This window comes from Salvelinus namaycush, chromosome 5 (genome assembly GCF_016432855.1).
Source record: "Salvelinus namaycush isolate Seneca chromosome 5, SaNama_1.0, whole genome shotgun sequence".
Taxonomy (NCBI): Eukaryota; Metazoa; Chordata; class Actinopteri; order Salmoniformes; family Salmonidae; genus Salvelinus; species Salvelinus namaycush.
The window spans coordinates 47,128,043-47,147,208 of record NC_052311.1 but is presented as its reverse complement, the minus strand read 5'-3'; the positions used below and the strand labels follow the sequence as shown (position 1 = coordinate 47,147,208).

Here is a 19,166-nt window from a genome sequence, read left to right as displayed (position 1 = left end):
TAATTCAAATGTTTGAATATGACATTTTTAGTGAAGAGATTAAATGTAATTTTAGCATCCAAATAAGAGATTTGGGTTTTCATAAGTTTAGGGCTCTGCTCAACCAGTGGCCCGCCCCTGTGAAGAGACATGGGTTATAAACTTTTCAGACACACCCTTCTCCCTCCACTATATAAGCCATTGACGAAAATTCAGATGTCAGAATGGTTCAGATAACATGTCAACTACAGAACTAAGCCAACCTCAGCATGAGCTTCGGTTGCGAATGGTATGAAATTTGAACTCTTATTCACTATAGAAGTGATACCTCCTAGACGTTGAGTTAGCAACAGCAGCTGCAAACGTAAATTAGGACAGACAGAGTATCCCGTCTACCACCCAGCAGCAGCAGCAGAGACATTCTTCAAAGGACAAAGGATCCGGTTGGGCAACACGGCCATCCATCTACCACCAACCTACCGAAGCGCAGCTCAGAGTAAATATTTATTGCATTTTCCTTTTCCAAATGGGCGGTAATTTAGAATGCATAAGATATTGTATTTACGATAGCACAGCTTCGCCCTTTGTTCCTCAGTCTTCCCGCTCTTTCACTCAAACCCAGCCCCTTTTCTTTTGTGTAACAAGCTGTCATATCTGTTCCGCCCGCTAGGGACGTTTTCCTTTATGACGTAATTTGTAATCAAGGTGTGATTCATTCTGTGTATATGTAATTCTGTGTGATTGGTTAGGTATTTAGTAAATAAATAATTCAACACAATTTTGTATTGCTGATTCAACTTGTTAACCAGGGTTCGTGAAGATAACCAAGAATTTACAACTTTCAGATGAGACTGAAATAAGGTGACGATTAATATTGACTGCTATTGATGTAAAATATTACTAGGTCTTTAAGAGTTTATTCGGGAGATAACAGCTCTATAAATATTATTTTGTGGTGCCCCTCCTCTCTAGTTAATTACATTTACATGATTAGTTCAATCAGGTAATATTAATTACGGAGAAAGTATTTTATAGAATAGCATGTCATAACACTTAATCCGGCATAGCCAAAGACACGACATCAGCTTTGATTGGACACATCATGTCAAAATCATACTTTCAAAATCTTATCTAGCAAGCTAGACAAGCCGTCATCATCATGAATCAAGTTGACAATTTATTTGCAATCCTTTTCAATCCTTGTCATATGAAGAGAAATTATACATAAAACATTTCGGTACTCACGACCATTGGACATAAGAGTTACACAACAAGTTAGAAATTGCAAATTCAACAGCGAGTGGTTTGAAGGAATCAGTGGCTAACTTGCAAAGCAATCACGAGCCTGCTATTCAGTGGAGTGGGTGTGTGGTCCAAGTGTGGGTTTGAGGGTCTTTTTTTCCAAGCTTAAAAGGATAAACATTCACATGCAAAACCATGGGCCAGAAAAGGTTGAAAACATTGGCCATGTTGTCAATTCAGCATGACTTCTGACGCTTTCAAAACAACTGGAAACTCGGAACTGGGAAATCGCAGACTTCAGTGAGTTCTAGACAACTGGGAACTCTGAAAAATACTCGGACTGGGAAAATACATTTTGAACGGTCATCCAACTCTAAATTACGAGTCGGGAACTCGGGCCTCTTTCTAGCGCTCCGACTTGAAGATCACTGACATCATGATTCGACCTTGTTTTTTTCAGAGTTCCCAGTTGTCTTGAAAAGCACCATAAATCCAGAGAATGCCAGACTTTGGTGACAAAGTTTGATGACAAAATTTTCCCATAAGAAGGACCACCGTGCCACCTTCCTATTCAAGTGAGCACAGCACAACAAGGTGAGTCCAAAAATGCATTGTATGCTGCTGCATAAATAATGTAATATGCCAGGGAGCATTGTATACTGTATCTAAGAAAGTAATACTAAGTGTATGTTGTGTAGTAAGCTGTTAGTAGCCCATGTGCCTCACCCTAATAATTTGTTCCCTTTCCCCCTCATAACTTAGCCTACTGATCTGACTTGGTGGTGCACATGTAGCCTGTAGCCTGTTTTAGAGAAATGTCATTATCGAATATTGTGAGAGCTTTCATTGTCTGCTTATATGCCCCCTTTATTTATCCTACAGTTCTGACTTGGTGTACAGGTAGAATACTGTAAGAACAACCCATGTTCTGAATTATGTTGCTGTACATTTCAAAAGTGCTGAACACATAGTTATATTGACTACGTCGGTCTTAGCTCGCTCATTAATGTCTTAATCGAAATAATGGATTTCCTCTTATCCGCTCATCGTTCCCTTATGCCATAGTTTGTACATCAGTAGAAACCACATTTGTTTAAGCAAGTCAGCCATATCAGCTATTGTCACAACTTCCGGCCGTCGACGTCACCGGTCTTCTAGCCATCGCCGCTCCACCTTTCATTTTCCATTTGTTTTGTCTTGGTTTTCCGCACACCTGGTTCACATTCCCTCATCTGAATAAATGTATATTACCCTCTGTTCCCCCCATGTCTGTGTTTGGAATTGTTTGTTTGTTACGTGTGGTTCGTATCAGGCTGGTTTGCGCTGGGTATGTTTTTGACCCGTGTGTTTTGTTAATTGTACCGTTTGTGTACTTTGGGCGTTATTGCTGTTTTCCTTGGGCATGAATAAAGTGCGCCTGTTATCACCCATCTCTGCTCTCCTGCGCCTGACTTCCCGGCAACCAGTTGCGCACATCGTGACAGAATTCCACACCGCTTATGGAGTCAGCAGTAGCAGGTGCCCCTGTTGTAGGGGTCGAGGAGCGCGTCTGGGAGCATACGGCGATGCTCCACCATCTCGGCGCCGTCATGGACCGCGTCGTCCAGACAACGGACCGCTGGGAGAGACAGGGAGTCCCTCCAGCGCCCTGCCCAGCACAACAGGGGTCTCCACTACTCGCCTCTCCTGCACCCGGTCCCAGTGGGATTCGTCTCGCCCTTCCCGGGGAGTTTGATGGGACGGCGGAATGCTGCCAGGGGTTCCTGCTGCAGCTGAAACTGTATCTGGTGACCGTCTACCCGGCTCCTTCGGGACGTGAGAGGGTGTCCGCCCTCGTCTCGTGCCAGTCGGGGAAAGCCCTGGAGTGGGCCAACGCCGTGTGGGTAGAAGGAGATGCGGTGCTGGACCACTTTGAGGAGTTCACCCGCCCGAGGGTAGAGCGGCGGGTGAACGTCTTTTCCACCTGAGGCAGGGGACGAGGAGTGCCCAGGAGTTCGCCTTGGCCTTTCGGACCCTGGCCGCCAGAGCGGGATGGAACTACAGGGCCCTGATCGACCACTATCGCTGCAGCCTGCGCGAGGATGTCCGTCGGTAGTTGGCCTGCATGGACACCACCCTCACGTTTGATCAGCTGGTGGACCTGTCCATCCGGCTGGATAACCTGCTGGCCACCCGCGGACGTTCAGATGCAGCTCTGTAGGTTCCTTCTCCAAGCACCACCGCTCCGGTGCCTATGGAGCTGCTGCGCTTAGGGAGGCCGGAGGAGGGGCCTTCACATGCACCATCTGTGGCTGCAGAGGGCACACTGCCGGTCGGTGTCGGGTTGGTTCCTCTGGGGGTTGAGGCAGCAGGCAGGGCCCTCTGGCGTCACCCCAGGTGAGTCTACACCATTCTCATCCAGGGCCCTCTGTTGCCCACCTGTTTTTGCAAGTTAACTTTCCTGAGTTTTCCCCGGATTCCCAGCATAAGGCGCTCGTCGATTCAGGCGCTGCTGGGAATTTCATAGACAGATCATTTGCCCATAGTTTAGGGATCCCCATTGTTCCAGTGGCTAAGCCCTTCCCAGTTCACACCTTAGACAGTCGTCCAATAGGGTCAGGGTTAATTAGGGAGGCCACCACTCTCCTGTGCATGGTGAAGCAGGGGGTCACAAGGAGAGAATCAGTCTCTTCCTCATTGACTCTCCTGCATTTCCCGTGGTGCTAGGCCTACCCTGGTTAGCCTGTTTCATGGCAACGGAGGGCTCTCACAGGGTGGTCGCGAGAGTGCTTGGGGAGGTGTTATGGGGATTCCGTTGGTGCTACTACGGTGGAAAGTCCAGACCAGGTCTCCACCGTGCGCATTCCCCCTGAATATGCCGATTTGGCTCTCGCCTTCTTCTAGGAGAAGAACTCAATTACCACCCCATCGTCGGGGGGGGGGGGGGGGGGGTTGTGCGATAAACCTCCAGGTAGACGCTGCACTTCCCAGGAGTCTCCGAATCTCTGCGTCAGGGGTACATTCGGTCCTCCACTTCACCTGCTTCCTCAAGCTTCTTTTTTGTGAAGAAGAAGGAGGGAGGTCTGCGCCCGTGTATTGACTTTCGAGCCCTTAACTTCTTGACGTTAGGAGGCAGAATTTTTATGTTTGGAAAAATAACGTTCCCAATGTAAACGGCCTATTTCTCAGGCCCAGATGCTAGAATATGCATATAATTGATAATTGACAGATTAGGATAGAAAACACTCTAAAATTTCCAAAACGGTCAAAATATTGTCTGTGAGTATAACAGAACTGATTTTGCAGGCGAAAACCTGAGGAAATCCAACCCGGAAGTGCCTCTTATTTTGAAAAATCCCTGTTCCATTACCTGCCTATCCTCCATTTAAAGGGATATCAACCAGATTCCTTTTCCAATGGCTTCCACAGTTTGTGAACAGGCTTTAGACATAGTTTCAAGCTTTTATTCTGAAAAATTAGCGAGATTTATCAAATCGCGTCAGTGGATAGCCAGGTGTCCTTTGATTAGTTATTGCGCGCAAAAGTGGTAGCTCAACATTTTATTTCTCTATTGTATTGAATTGTTTACCGTCTGGTTGAAATATGATCGATTAGTTATTGTCACGTTCCTGACCTTATTTTCCTTTGTTTAACCTCTAATTCCTCCCAAACCCGGGTCCGGGAAATAAATTCATTAAAAATCCTACAATGTGATTTTCTGGATTTCTTTTTCTCATTTTGTCTGTCATAGTTGAAGTGTACCTATGATGAAAATTACAGGCCTCTCTCATCTTTTTAAGTGGGAGAACTTGCACAATTGGTGGCTGACTAAATACTTTTCCCCCCCACTGTATATAACGATGTATTAGTCATGTGATAAACCTGGCCCATAGCTTCTTGCTCTTGTTTATACACAGTAAAACATTTTAACTCCTTTCTTTCTCCTCATATAACTCTACCTTTCATCCCCTCTCTATCCTCCCTGCAGATCCTCCCAGTGAGCCAGTGGTAAATGGCTCCCTGACCATTTTGGAAGGTTCCTCCATCTCCCTGCAATGTAGCACCAAAGGCAATCCCGCACCCACCCTCACCTGGGTGAAGGACGGGGAGCTGGTGGGCACCATCACGGCCGAGGAGGTGTCTGTGCTGGAGCTTCTGGAGCTCACCCCTCAGGGAGACGGACAGTACCGCTGCCTGGCAGAGAACGAACACGGACGAGCCAGCAGCTCCCTCAACATCACTGTGGAATGTGAGTGGGTCATCATGTCATGTGGAATCATAACATATGGTATCATATCGTATTGTACCACCTACATTACACCACGCTACACCATGTCATCCCACTCTACATGTCAGTCATACCCCTACCTCCACCCTCTCTTTAGATGCCCCTGTCCTTCTGGAAGAGTCCAAGTGCACGGTAGTGAGGGAGGGAGTCCAGTGTGTTTGCATGGCTACGGGTAACCCTGAGCCCATCATCGAGTTCTACCTCCCCGACAAGAACATCACCATCAACGACACGGACGGCCGCTACAACTACTACACGCACACGGACGGCCACACGTCCACGGGCATGATAAAACTACGGGAGAAGGGTGAGCGCTTGGGCAACGGTGCTGTCAATGTGCACTGCAGCATTAGCAACATATACGGGTCGGAGAGCTTTCATCTGGAGTTACAGCAGGAGAGTGAGTACACAAGTTCAAGTTTATGGTTAAACACAGAAACAAATCCATACAATTAAAATGCTATACGTTGTATAGCCAAGCATACATGAGCGATTGAACTGAAATGAGAAGTGTAGTAACTTTATATGATATCTAGATTGACTGTATAAGTAAGCGCATAAACTGGCTACCCCATTGGCTTGGTATGGCAATGGCATTATCATGAATGTAAATAAGTTATAGTACCAGGACCTAGCTAAACAGTATTTTATGTTTCTACACTGTCTTCAATATGATGTTCTTGTCCGATGTTAGAGAAGTACATGATGGCAGTGATCGTTGGCACCATCGGTGGAGTGGCTGTCATCGCCTTCATCATCGCAGCAGTGAGATATGTGGGCCATAACAACAAGAAGTGAGTATCCACCCTTCACTAACTGTGACAGGGGTCAATGCGAGTTACAGGTACAGGTCATTTCCTGTTTGAATTGACGATAAGGAAACACTTCAGCCTAGCCATCCATTCTAAAACACCTCTGTGTATTCATGAGTGAATGATTGATCGATGAACGGACTTGAGAATCATAGTCATAAGTTATGCTAACGCCAGAGCGAGTTCAATTAATTTGCCATCCCTAGTCCCATTTCTGAGATGGAGATCCAAAATGGCTGCCTGGTGGAGTGGGGTTAGCAAGCCAGACTAACCGTAGCCTATAGTTTGCAGGCTCAATTCCCTGCTTTGATACTGCTTTGTACCCTTGACCTGCTATGCTAAAAATACAGCCACGGTAGCCTACTTAACTAAGGTGCTTCAGCATTATACCAATACATCACATTCCGACAAAAGCTTTTACTGAAAGTCGCTCCAAGAGAGGGTGCCGGCTCAACCGCAACTAAACCCATGAAACAATAACCACAACCATGAACGTCGACCACAACCATGAACCATAGGCCTGTAGATTATTAACTGCGTTGGGAAACAGGCCCTTGTTTTAAAATGGATGCCCAGGCTTGGAGTGTCGCCCTGAGTTATTGGCCATGAGACCGAGTCTGATCTTGTAACTCCACCCCCCAGAGAGAATGGCAACCCTGGGCAGGACCTGGTCTCTAAACTGGAGAACCCAGCGCTGTACTACAGCACAGTCAAGAAGGACAAACAATGTCTGAGGAAGAAAGTGGTGAGACATGTTGATGATGATGATGACTATAATGATGATAATGACCATTCTCAGATCTGTCTTAAACGGGAGAATGATAGCTTACCCGTTGCTGATACTGAAACTATACTATACCCGTTCAATTCATGTCCTATTTTTGATGTAAAGTCAGGTTCATTCCGTGGAGATACTCATAAATAATCAAAAACCTATATGACCTCTTATGTTAAAGAGAAAATGTAAACTTCCCCAGCCAACTACTGGCCTAGCCTGAGAATCCCAGTACCACTATAGCTATCTATCACAGTACCACTGGTGTAGCTGCGACCATAGCCTCTCCAAACCACTGTTTTCTGCTTCATCGCTTCTCTGCGTTCTTCTGTCTCTGTTTTCTCTTCCCTTACTCTTGTACAGCTTAAGACAGAGCTTCTGGGCTCAAAGTTTAACTCCATTCTAGAGGAGAGCACGGTAAGGTTCCTAAACAACCCAGCCCCAATCCCAACTCCAAGTCCCAGTGGTAGACAGCATCCCTCACACATCACAGACAGCAAAATTATACGATGGCCCAAATTTGGCTCTAATCTACAATATTACGACTTACCATTTTACCCAGTTAACCACTTGGTGTGGTTGGTGTTACGGTCCTGAAGTGGATCTGTAGCATGAAATGTCCAGACCTTGCCTGGCAATGTGGCCCACATTCAGACCAAAAGTAACTATGGGAAGTTGTTAGGGCCACATAACTCAAGCCAGAGATGGCCCATAAGCAAAGTGCCAACCCTCCCCCAGTTCGCATCTCCTACATTCGGACCAGATCTGGGCCATATGACTCATTGTGGTGCCAGAACTGAGCCACATTGTATGTGTCACAAAACAACCAGATCTGGCCCACAGTCGTCTGCTGTCTGAGATCAGCTTCCATGTGCTGTATTGTCTTTGATTTCCACGACTACTGTTGCACGGCTGCCTCGATACTAACAGGATATGCTAAACCGCCTCAATCTCCTTGTTTTACGCCTCTGCTCACCAATAACTACAAACCCTCCTTTCTCCTCTCTCAATGTCTGTCATGTTATCCCTTTATACTCTGAATGTTCTGAGGTGTCAATGGCATTGGTGGTACTGTGCTGATATAACCTGTGATTCTGAATGGGCCTTCTCTCTTTCCGTACCTTCAACAGGGAGAAGACGGGGATTATCAACCTGTGGGCTCTATGGCAGACCTGGAGAGGCAAGAGCTGAACTACGCCGCCCTGCAGTTTCTGGGGGGGCGCTCCAGGGATGGGGGGGCCTCAGGGAGGGGGGATGACGGCAGCGACTACACCGAGATCAAGGCCAAATGAATCGCGATCCTTCCCTGACCCATCGTCACCGCGGGACACAGTGGCAGCCATGTTGTTGCCCCCCTCCTCACGTCATTCGCCCCCTCTTCAAACTTCTTCCCCCCTCCCCCGTAGACACCATCACCAACCTTCACCATCACACCAAGAACCCCCATCATCTCCGCCCGTCCCTGAATCATCTCAAATGACGTCCAAGTTAGTCGAACCCCCAAGCCTCCAAGGGGAACCCCAGTTACATCTCGCCACCCAGGACTGCTGGTAGCTACTTGCAGGGTCAGAACACGGCCCAGTGGACAATGTAAAATGATCTTTGTATTATCAGCAGCTGTCGGTCTCCCAGCTCTTACTCTATTGTTCATAGTCAAACAATTCCCTCACAACAGGTGCAATGTGTTAGTTACTGTACTGTACTGTATCATCTAGATTCAATGTTGCTATTTCCATCTCTACACCGTTAATTGTTGGCATTGCTTTTCTGGGGCTCCCCTTCTGTATGTCACCCTATATCATACTCATAGCTAGCCTGGTTAAACCAGATTGAACGCTGCGCTCACCAGTTTTCCTGTTAAACTCAACGCAATCAGTTTGGATACCAGACTAACTGTCTAGATCCGCCCATTATAGTTCTTCTCCACTGTGTCCGCTGCCAGTCGAAGTGTCAGGGAAAGGGGTGTGTTTTGTGCTTTTTCTTTTCTTATCTCTATTTCTGACCCTGGATCTGGAGGAAATGAGGGATCTCTTCTCTCTTCCTGATCCAGTGGTTGTCAACACTGACCAGTGTTCAACAAACGTCAGGCCTGGTACACATCCAATTGAAGCCAGTCATCTTCTTCTCACATATTCTGTTCCCACATATAGTTCAATAGTGATGTGTGCTGTGACTCCGTGGCTTTTGATGATGATGAGAAATGAATATTTCTTTGATTTTATATAAAGAGAGAAGATGGATACTCTTAGAGGTTTGTCGAGCCTCGAACACAAGGTTCTGCTCGTGCAAGAAGTGGCCAGATTTTTTTGTTTTTATGCATTATAAGCACTGATTGCATTGTGTTTTGCTCTTGAGGAAATATGCCGGGGTAACACAGAATGTTCTATTTATGCCGTTGCCCATGATTCAATTACTAGTATTTTTGGACGATTTCTCTGTTTTGCTAAGGGGAAGTGTTAACTTATCCTTAAATGGGAACCAATGGGTTAGAATACATTTTTGGATCAATCTGGCATACATGACTCCACTGTAACACTCGCACAGCAGGCCAAAAATGTATCTCGTTGAGACAATGTGTGTGTGTATGTAAACAGTGCTGAAAGATCAGCGAACACTGATCACTGTTGCTGTTTCAAAAGATCACTTTACCTGAGACCGCTTCCCACAAAATGTCTTCTTCAATGGTTGTGAAGTGTGAATTCATCGATTTCAATGAATAATCCTATAGGGTTGGATCAGATGAGGCATTTGAGTGGCACATCATTGAAGCTGTTATACCAGTTGGTTGTGCTATTCAAATATAATTGATCAACTCATGTAATGTAATCTCCAAGCTCACTAATGGCAACACTAAATAACAATGACTGTTAATAAAATATTAATACGCTGCATATGGATGGGTAAAAGGATACCAGTATACTTATTGTAAATAAATACCCTGCATGACTATTATGCTGTCAGCCATATGTGTAAATACACTACGGTATGTACATGCTCACTTTTACAACAATGGTTTACACAGGCAAGTCGGTTACAGGTTCAGTAACACTTTAATTCTCTGTCATAAGGGTGACATAACGCTGTCATAACATAACACATGTCATTTTCGGTCATGAAAACTGATGTCAAAATACTGACAACCCTTTACACTGCCATGACACAAATTGGTATTTATGTAAATGAGTTGGCTAGCGGTATGCTACGCCAATAAACTGACTGAAGCAAAGATTTGTGCCATGACATTGTCAAGCTTATGTCAGTTGTCATAACTGTTAATAACATATTTTATGTAATTGCTCTGACATGGTTAAGTCACTAGACCTAATGGCAGAGCGTTCAAGATGTGTTACCCAACATTGAGACACGCCAATATGGACATCCGGTTAGGAAGACTTACTGTCGTCAGTTCTCTTGAACGCCTCATGGGGGGTTTATTTCTTTCTAAACCTGGAAACAAAATGGAGAAGCGATGTTCATGTCTTATCTAATTTGTTTGTCACATAGTGTGTTGTAAAGCAGATTTGTACTTTCTTTACTTTGTGGTGTTCATTATTATTATTGTGATGATTTCTTTTTTATATCTTTGACACAATAATTCCGATCAGAATTCTGCAATCCTTCTGCAAATTAGCACTGTTATTACTTAATGACAATAAGAGCTCTGTGATGATGTTTGATCATTCTCTTTATTTTACAAGTCTGTCCCGCCTCAAGCAAAGCCATCTTTCTTTGGTTCCAAACAACAAATAAATAATGTAAACAACAGAGAATGTGACTAGTTCAGTTTGTTGTCTATATAGTTTATCTCTTCTCTCATACCCAAAACAGTATGGAAAATACACCCTGAATACATTATATATCTCCATGTATTAGTATTACTTTATTGATACAGTATGTAACAGTTATTCCCCCCACACCACCCCTCATTGTTTGCAGTAGCTACATCACACAAAGCTTTATTTTAAACCATTTCCATTTCACTTGATAATATTTGCAACATAGTTGAACATGAGGAAGATAAAAACGGGTAGCTTCCTTATGTGCTTTTACATAAAATACTACACAATTCGTTAGAATAGATTTTTTTTTTGTGCAAAAATCCTGTGACATTATTCTGAAAAAGTGGTTGAATTAATTCACATAAAAATGCTTTCAGGGGTAAAAAAACAAACAAAAAAAACAACGTATTGCAATAGAAAATAATTGGAATTGAAATAAAAAAGCTAAATCAAGCCTCTGAACCAAATGCTAAAATAAAATAGAAGTTTATCACAAGCAGAGGATCATTGGGGATTTGGGGTGATGAGGTCATATTCGGGAGACATGTTTGCTTTGTCCAATGAGATGTAGGTAGTATCTTCTCTTCACCTTTTTGCTATTTAAGTCACAGAAACACTGTTAACTGACATGATTTTAGAGCCAATTTTTTTCAGTACTGAAAGTAGTAGCATAAAGGGAACAGCTACTGTACAGTATGTTGCAACCTCTTTATTAAGATTAATATCACTTTATTGGTCAGTTGCACACAAGGTCTAACCGAAATTTGACTTCCTCTTTTAACCCAAACCCTCCGAAAGACACACATACATACACATACAGAAATATTTTGGAGAGATGTGGGGGGCTGCCACACTTTGCGGCAGGTTGACATTTACAGAATGGAGTGAATTTCGCTAGATGGGTCAGCTGCAAAGATTTGTAGTCTTAATTTAAGGTTAGGTTAAGCATTAGGGTTAGCTGTGTGGTTAACGTTAGGGTTAAGTCGGTTTAAAATCACATTTTATTACTTTTGGCCATTTCAGCTGGTGACCACTCTGCAGAGCTGCCTCGAGAATGAGATTCAGGCCAAAAACACTAACCTGCCACTGGGTGCTGTTGTGGGGGGTTGGTCAAGGGCACGCAATGGCATCAAATATTTGATACCAGCAACCCTCCAGTTGCCAGCTCACTTCACACCAGACTTTTTCCTCATCGGATCTGGAATTCGAACCGGAAACCCTCCTGGTTTGCCTCTCTAACCGCTAGGCTACATTCTCTGGTTGCAAATTTCAGTTAGCCAAACGGAGCTTAAAGTTTTCCTTGATTATAATTTACCTCGCTCAGACAGTCCTACCTTGGATAACTTATTGATAAAAAATTCTTAATATAACAGTGATAAGCATTTCATTGGCACCTGACCTTATGCCATATGTCCCCATGTATGAAACTGTGGGATTGTAATGTTGTCTTACCATTTACAAGCACTGGTCAGATAGACAAGGAGGGCCACATTAAGGCTGAGGAACAGACCAACAATTATCAAGGGATAGACTGCAACGTCACTCTTCTCTGACCCAGGGATATCTATGGGAAGTGTAAAAAAATTAATTGGTAGGAAAACACTTTGTTTAATTGGTCCAACACTATTCTACTTTAGCTCTACTCTTTCCCCCACTAGCCAGGTTTCCATCCAATTGGCGACAGATTTTCATGCGGAATAAAATGTACACGTTTCCACCAAACTGACTTGCTGCAGATATAATCAGTGCATGATTTTCCACTGCTATTTCTCGCATAATACATTTTTACCGACACAAAGATATCCCACCATGTTGAACGTACAAATGATCTGTCTGCATTTATAAAATTGTATCATCAAAACTTCCTGGTTCCATCAGTTGGCATTATTATTTTTTTAAACGGTATGACTTTACCAGCATAAACGTTGTGGATGGAAATGTGGTAACTGACAATACACTACATGACCAAAAGTAAGTGGACACCTGCTCATCAAACGTCTCATTCCAAAATCATGGGAATCAGTATGGAGTTGGTCCCCCTTTTGCTGCTGTAACAGCCTCCACAACAGCCTCCACTTCTGGGAAGGCTTTTTACTAGATTTTGGAACATTGCTGCGGGGATTGCTTCCATTTAGTCACGGGCACTGATGTTGGGCGATTCGGCCTGTTTCACAGTTGGCGTTCCAATTCATCCCAAAGGTGTTGGATGGGGTTGAGGGTCTGGGCTCTGTGCAGGCCAGTAAAGTTCTTCCACACCGATCTCGACAAATCATTTCTATTTGGACCTCGCACGGGGGCATTGTGCACGGGGGCATTGTCATGCTGAAACAGGAAAAGGCCTTCCCCAAACTGTTGCCACAAAGATGGAAGCACAGAATCGTCTAGAATGTCATTGTATGCCGTAGCCTCAAGATTTCCCTTCACTGGAACTAAGGGGCCTTGCCCGAACCATGAAACAATGTGTTTTATAAAGAGGTGATTTTATAAAACTATAGTTTATTAAACTCTGCAATAACTGAGTATAAACAACATATACAGTGCATTCGGAAAGTTTTCAGACCCCTTGACTTTTTCCACATTTTGTACATTACAGCCTTATTCTAAAATATATAAAATAGTTTTTTTTCCATCAGTCTACACACTATACCCCATACTGACAAAACAAAAACAGCTTTCTAGAAATTTTGGAAAATGTAAATGTACATTAATGTACATTAAATTACATTCAGACCCTTTACTCAGTACTTTGTTCAAATCAAATGTTAGTTGTCACATGGGACCTTACACTGAAATGATTACAAGCCCTTAACCAAAAGCGCAGTTTTTAGAAAAATACCTACAAAAATAAGAAATAAATGTAACAAATAATTAAAGAGCAGCAGTTGTCACGTTCCTGACCTATTTCTGTTAGTTTGTTATATGTGTTAGTTGGTCAGGACGTGAGTTTGGGTGGGCATTCTATGTTTTCTGTTTCTGTGTTGGTTTATTGGGTTGCCTGGTATGGCTCTTAATTAGAGGCAGGTGTTTGGCATTCCTCTAATTAAGAGTCATATTTAGGTAGGCGTTTTCACAGTGTTCGTTGTGGGTGGTTGTCTCCTGTGTCAGTGTTTGTCGCACCATACGGGACTGTTCGGTTTGTTTGTGAGTTCGGTCTTTTGTGTAGTCATTTTCCTGTTCGTGAGTTCTGCGTTTTATGTAAGTTCACATGTCCAGGTTTGTCTACTCCGTTTTGTTGTTTTGTTAGTTTATAGTCAAGTTCGTGTTTTCGTTGTCCTAATTAAATCATGTCATTCCAAAACGCTGCGCCTTGGTTCAATCACTACTCCTCCTCTTCGGTTGAAGAGGAGGAGGACTACCGTTACAGCAGTAAAATAACAATAGCGAGAATATATACAGGGGGTACCTGTCACGTTCCTGACCTGTTTTTCCTTTTTCTTGTATTTATTTAGTTGGTCAGGGCGTGAGTTGGGGTGGGCTATCTGTGTGTGATTTTTTTATGTTGGGGTTTTGTGTTCGGCCTGGTATGATTCTCAATCAGAGGCAGCTGTCAATCGTTGTCCCTGATTGAGAATCATACTAAGGCAGCTGGGGTTTCACGGGTGTTTTGTGGGTGTTTGTTCTTGTGTCAGTGTTCCGCCACACAGGACTGTCACGGTAGTTATTTTGTATCGCATATTGTTTTTGTTAATTATTAAATCACTATGGAAACTAGCCACTCTGCGTATTGGTCCGATCCGTCTCGCCTCTCCTCGTCCGAGGAGGAGGATTACGACTGCCGTTACAGTACCGGTACAGAGTCAATGTGCGGGGGCACCGGTTAGTCGAGGTAATATGTACATGTAGGTAGAGTTATTAAAGTGACTATGCATAGATAATAAACAGAGAAGTAGCTGTTTAAAAGCCTCTTGGACCTAGATTGGCACTCCGGTACCGCTTGCAGTGCGGTAGCAGAGAGAACAGTCTATGACTAAGGTGGCTAGAGTCATTGACAATTTTTAGGGCCTTCCTCTGATACTGCCTGGTATAGAGGTACTGGATGGCAGGATGCTTTGCCCCAGTGATGTACTGGGCCGTACGCACTACCCTCTGTAGTGCCTTGCGGTCGGAGGCCAAGCAGTTGCCCTACCAGGCAGTGATGCAACCAGTTAAGATGATCTTGATGGTGCAGCTGTATAACCTTTTGAGGATCTGAGGACCCATGCCAAATATTTTCAGTCTTCTGAGGGGAAATAGGTTTTGTCGTGCCCTCTTCACGACTGACTTCGTGTGCTTGGATCGTGTTAGTTTGTTGGTTATGAGGACACCAAGGAACTTGAAGATTTAAACCTGCTCCACTACAGCCCAGTCGATGATAATGGGTGTGTGCTTGGTCCTCCTTTTCCTGTAGTCCATAATCATCTGCTTTGTCTTGATCACGTTGAGGGAGAGGTTGTTGTCCTGGCACCACATGGCCAGGTCTCTGACCTCCTCCCTCTAATCTGTCACATCGTTGTCGGTGATGAAGCCTGCCACTGTTGTGTCATCAGCAAACTTAATGATGATGATGGAGTTGTGCCTGGCCATGCAGATATGAGTGGACAGGGAGTACAGGAGGGGACTGAGCACGCACCCCTGAGGGGCCCCCGTGTTGAGGATCAGCATGGCGGATGTGTTGTTACCTACCCTTACCACCTGGAGGCAGCCCATCAGGAAGTTCAGGATCCAGTTGCAGAGGGAGGTGTTTAGTCCCAGGGTCCTTAGCTTAGTGATGAGCTTTGAGGGCACTATGGTGTGAAATGCTGAGCTGTAGTCAATGAATAGCATTCTCACATAGGTGTTCCTTTTGTCAATGTGTGAAAGGGCAGTGTGGAGTGCAATAGAGATCGCATCATCTGTGAGTCTGTTGGGGCGGTATGCAAATTAGAGTGGGTCTAGGGTTTCTGGGATAATTGTGTTGATGTGAGCCATGACCAGCCTTTCACAGCACTTCATGGCTACAGACGTGAGTGCTACGGGTCGGTAGTCGTTTAGGCAGGTTACCTTAGTGTTCTTGGGCACAGGGAGTATGGTGGTCTGCTTGAAACATGTTGGTATTACAGACTCAGACAGGGAGAGGTTGAAAATGTCAGTGAAGACACTTGCCAGTTGGTCAGCGCATGCTCGGACAACACGTCCTGGTAATCCGTCTGGCCCTGCGGCCTTGTGAATGTTGACCTGTTTAAATGTCCTACTCACATCGGCTTGGGAGAGCGTGATCACACAGTCATCTGGAACAGCTGATGCTCTCATGCATGTTTCAGTGTTACTTGCCTTGAAGCGAATATAGAAGTAATTTAGCTCATCTGGTAGGCATGTGTTACTGGGCAGCTCGCGGCTGTGCTTCCCTTTGTAGTCTGTAATAGTTTGCAAGCCCTGCCAGATCTGACGAGCGTTGGAGCCGGTGTAGTACGATTCGATCTTAGTCCTGTGGGTACGATGTCATCTATGCACTTATTGATGAAGCCAGTGACTGATGTGGTGTACACCTCAATGCCATCGGATGAATCCCGGAACATATTCCAGTGTGCTATCAAAACAGTCCTGTAGCTTAGCATCTGCTTTATCTGACCACTTTTTTATTGACCGAGTCACTGGTGCTTCCTGCTTTAGTTTTTGCTTGTAAGCAGGAATCAGGAAAATAGAATTATTGTCAGATTTGCCAAATGGAGGGCGAGGGAGAGCTTTGTTCGCGTCTCTGTGTGTGGAGTAAAGGTGGTCTACAGCCTAAAGGTGGTCTCAGGCGAGCAAAGCCTTGAAACTTCCTTAGATATCGTGCACCAGCTGTTGTTTACAAATATACATAGACCGCCACCCATTGTCTTACCAGAGGCTGCTGTTCTTTCCTGCCGATAGTGTATAACCCGCCAGCTGTATGTTATTCATGTCATCGTTCAGCCACAAATCGGTGGAACATACGATATTACACTTTTTAATGTCCCGTTGGTAGGATATGCGTGCTTATAGTTCGTCCACTTTATTATCCAACAATTGTAAGTTGGCCAATAGTACCGATGGTAAAGGCAGATTAGCCACTCATCGCCGGAACCTTACAAGGCACCCCGACCTCCTTCTGCGATATCTCGGTCTCTTTCTCCTGCGAATGATGGGATGAGGGCCTTGTCGGGTGTCTGGAGTAAATCCATCTCGTCCGACTCATTAAAGAAAAATGATTTGTCCAGTTCAAGGTGAGTAATCGCTGTTCTGATGTCCAGAAGCTATTTTCGGTCATAAGAGATGGTAGCAGCAACATTATGTACAAAATAAGTTACAAACAATGCGAAAAAACAAACAAAATAACATGGTTGGTTAAAACCTCTCTAGGGTATGTGGGACGGTAGCGTCTCACCTCGTCCATACATGTATTTTACACCATTTTAAAGATACACTTGTTGTAAATCCAGCCACAGTGTCCGATTTCAAAAAGGCTTTACGACGAAAGCAAACCAAAAGTTTATGTTAGGTCAGACCCAAGTCACAGAAAAACACAGCCATTTTTCCAGCCAAAGAGAGGAGTCACAAAAAGCAGAAATATAGATAAAATTAAATCACTAACCTGTGATGATCTTCATCAGATGACACTCATAGGACTTCATGTTACACAATAGATGTATGTTTTGTTCGGGTAAAGTTAATTTTATATCCAAAAATCTGAGTTTACATTGGCGCTTTATGTTCAGTAGTTCCAAAATATCCGGTGATTTTGCAGAGAGCCACATCAATTTACAGAAATACTCATAATAAACATTGATAAAAGATATAACTGTTATGCATGGCTTTTTTTTCTCTTTTTTTTCTAAAATTTTTATCCCATTTTCTCCCCAATTTTCGTGGTATCCAATCGCTAGTAATTACTATCTTGTCTCATCGCTACAACTCCCGTACGGGCTCGGGAGAGACGAAGGTCGAAAGCCATGCGTCCTCCGAAGCACAACCCAACCAAGCCGCACTGCTTCTTAACACAGCGCAGCCGCACTGCTTCTTAACACAGCGCGCCTCCAACCCGGAAGCCAGCCGCACCAATGTGTCGGAGGAAACACCGTGCACCTGGCCCCCTTGGTTAGCGCGCACTGCGCCCGGCCCGCCACAGGAGTCGCTGGAGCGCGATGAGACAAGGATATCCCTACCGGCCAAACCCTCCCTAACCCGGACGACGCTATGCCAATTGTGCGTCGCCCCACGGACCTCCCGGTCGCGGCCGGCTGCGACAGAGCCTGGGCGCGAACCCAGAGACTCTGGTGGCGCAGTTAGCACTGCGATGCAGTGCCCTAGACCACTGCGCCACCCGGGAGGCCCCTTGCATGGCATTTTAGATCCACTTCTCCTTAATGCAACCGCTGTGTCAGATTTAAAAAGAACTTGACGGAAAAAGCAAACCATGCAATAATCTGAGTACGGAGCTCAGACGACAAATCAAGCCAAAAAGATATCCGCCATATTGTGCAGTCAACAGAAGTCAGAAATAACATTATAAATATTCACTTACATTTGATGATCTTCATCAGAATGCACTCCCAGGAATCCCAGTTCCACAATAAATGTTTGTTTTGTTCGATAATGTCCATCATTTATGTACAAAAACCTCCTTGTTGTTCGCACGTTTTGTCCAGTAATCCGAATGCAGAAGGCGCGTGCACTAATTCTAGGACGAAAAGTCAAAAGAAGTACAATAAAAGTTAGTAGAAACATGTCAAATGATGTTTAAAATCAATCCTCCGGTTGTTTTTGTCATAAATAATCAATAATATTTCAACCGGACAAAAGCTTTGTCAATATGAAAGGAGAAACGAGAAAGGCGCGTTCACGATCAGGGCGCATGGCTGATGAATGGAAATTTCCACTGGTCACTGATTGAAAGTGGTGTATCTCCCTAATTCTTCAGAGTAAAAGCCTGAAACAATGCCTAAAGACTGGTCACATGTAGAGGAAGGCACAGAGCCCGTGAACTGGGTCCTAAGTCTTTGTATGGTGGATAGGCTTTCAATGGAAAAACAACCTTTCAAAATAATAGTACTTCCTGGTTGGATTTTCCTCGGGTTTTCGCCTGCCAAATCAGTTCTGTTATACTCCCAGACATTATTTTAACAGTTTTGGAAACTTTAGAGTGTTTTCTATCCAAATCTACTAATTATATGCATATCCTATATTCTGGGACTGAGTAGCAGACAGTTTGATTTGGGCACGCTTTTCATCCAAAATTCCGAATGCTGCCCCGAAGCCTAGTGAAGTTAAGAGTCCATAAAACGGCAGCCATCCCCTCCGGCGCCATCTGATTAGCACCTTTTACAGCGATTACA

The 19,166-nt window shown here is 44.3% G+C and overlaps 1 protein-coding gene and 1 long non-coding RNA gene across 2 annotated transcripts in view; both read left to right on the top strand.

Annotated features, from left to right (window-relative positions):
- Positions 1–2,720: 2,720 nt before the first annotated feature.
- Positions 2,721–19,166, top strand: part of LOC120047143 (myelin-associated glycoprotein-like) — a 34,199-nt gene continuing 17,753 nt past the window's right edge. Inside the window, exons 1-2 of the mRNA XM_038992677.1 lie at positions 2,721–3,036; positions 5,189–5,449. Coding sequence (XP_038848605.1) covers positions 2,721–3,036; positions 5,189–5,449 — 577 coding nt within the window. The remainder of the gene's footprint in view (positions 3,037–5,188; positions 5,450–19,166) is intronic.
- On the top strand, positions 5,874–7,005 carry LOC120047571. The gene is made up of 3 exons (XR_005476904.1): positions 5,874–5,888; positions 6,183–6,282; positions 6,943–7,005. It is a non-coding gene; the product is annotated as an uncharacterized LOC120047571 (long non-coding RNA).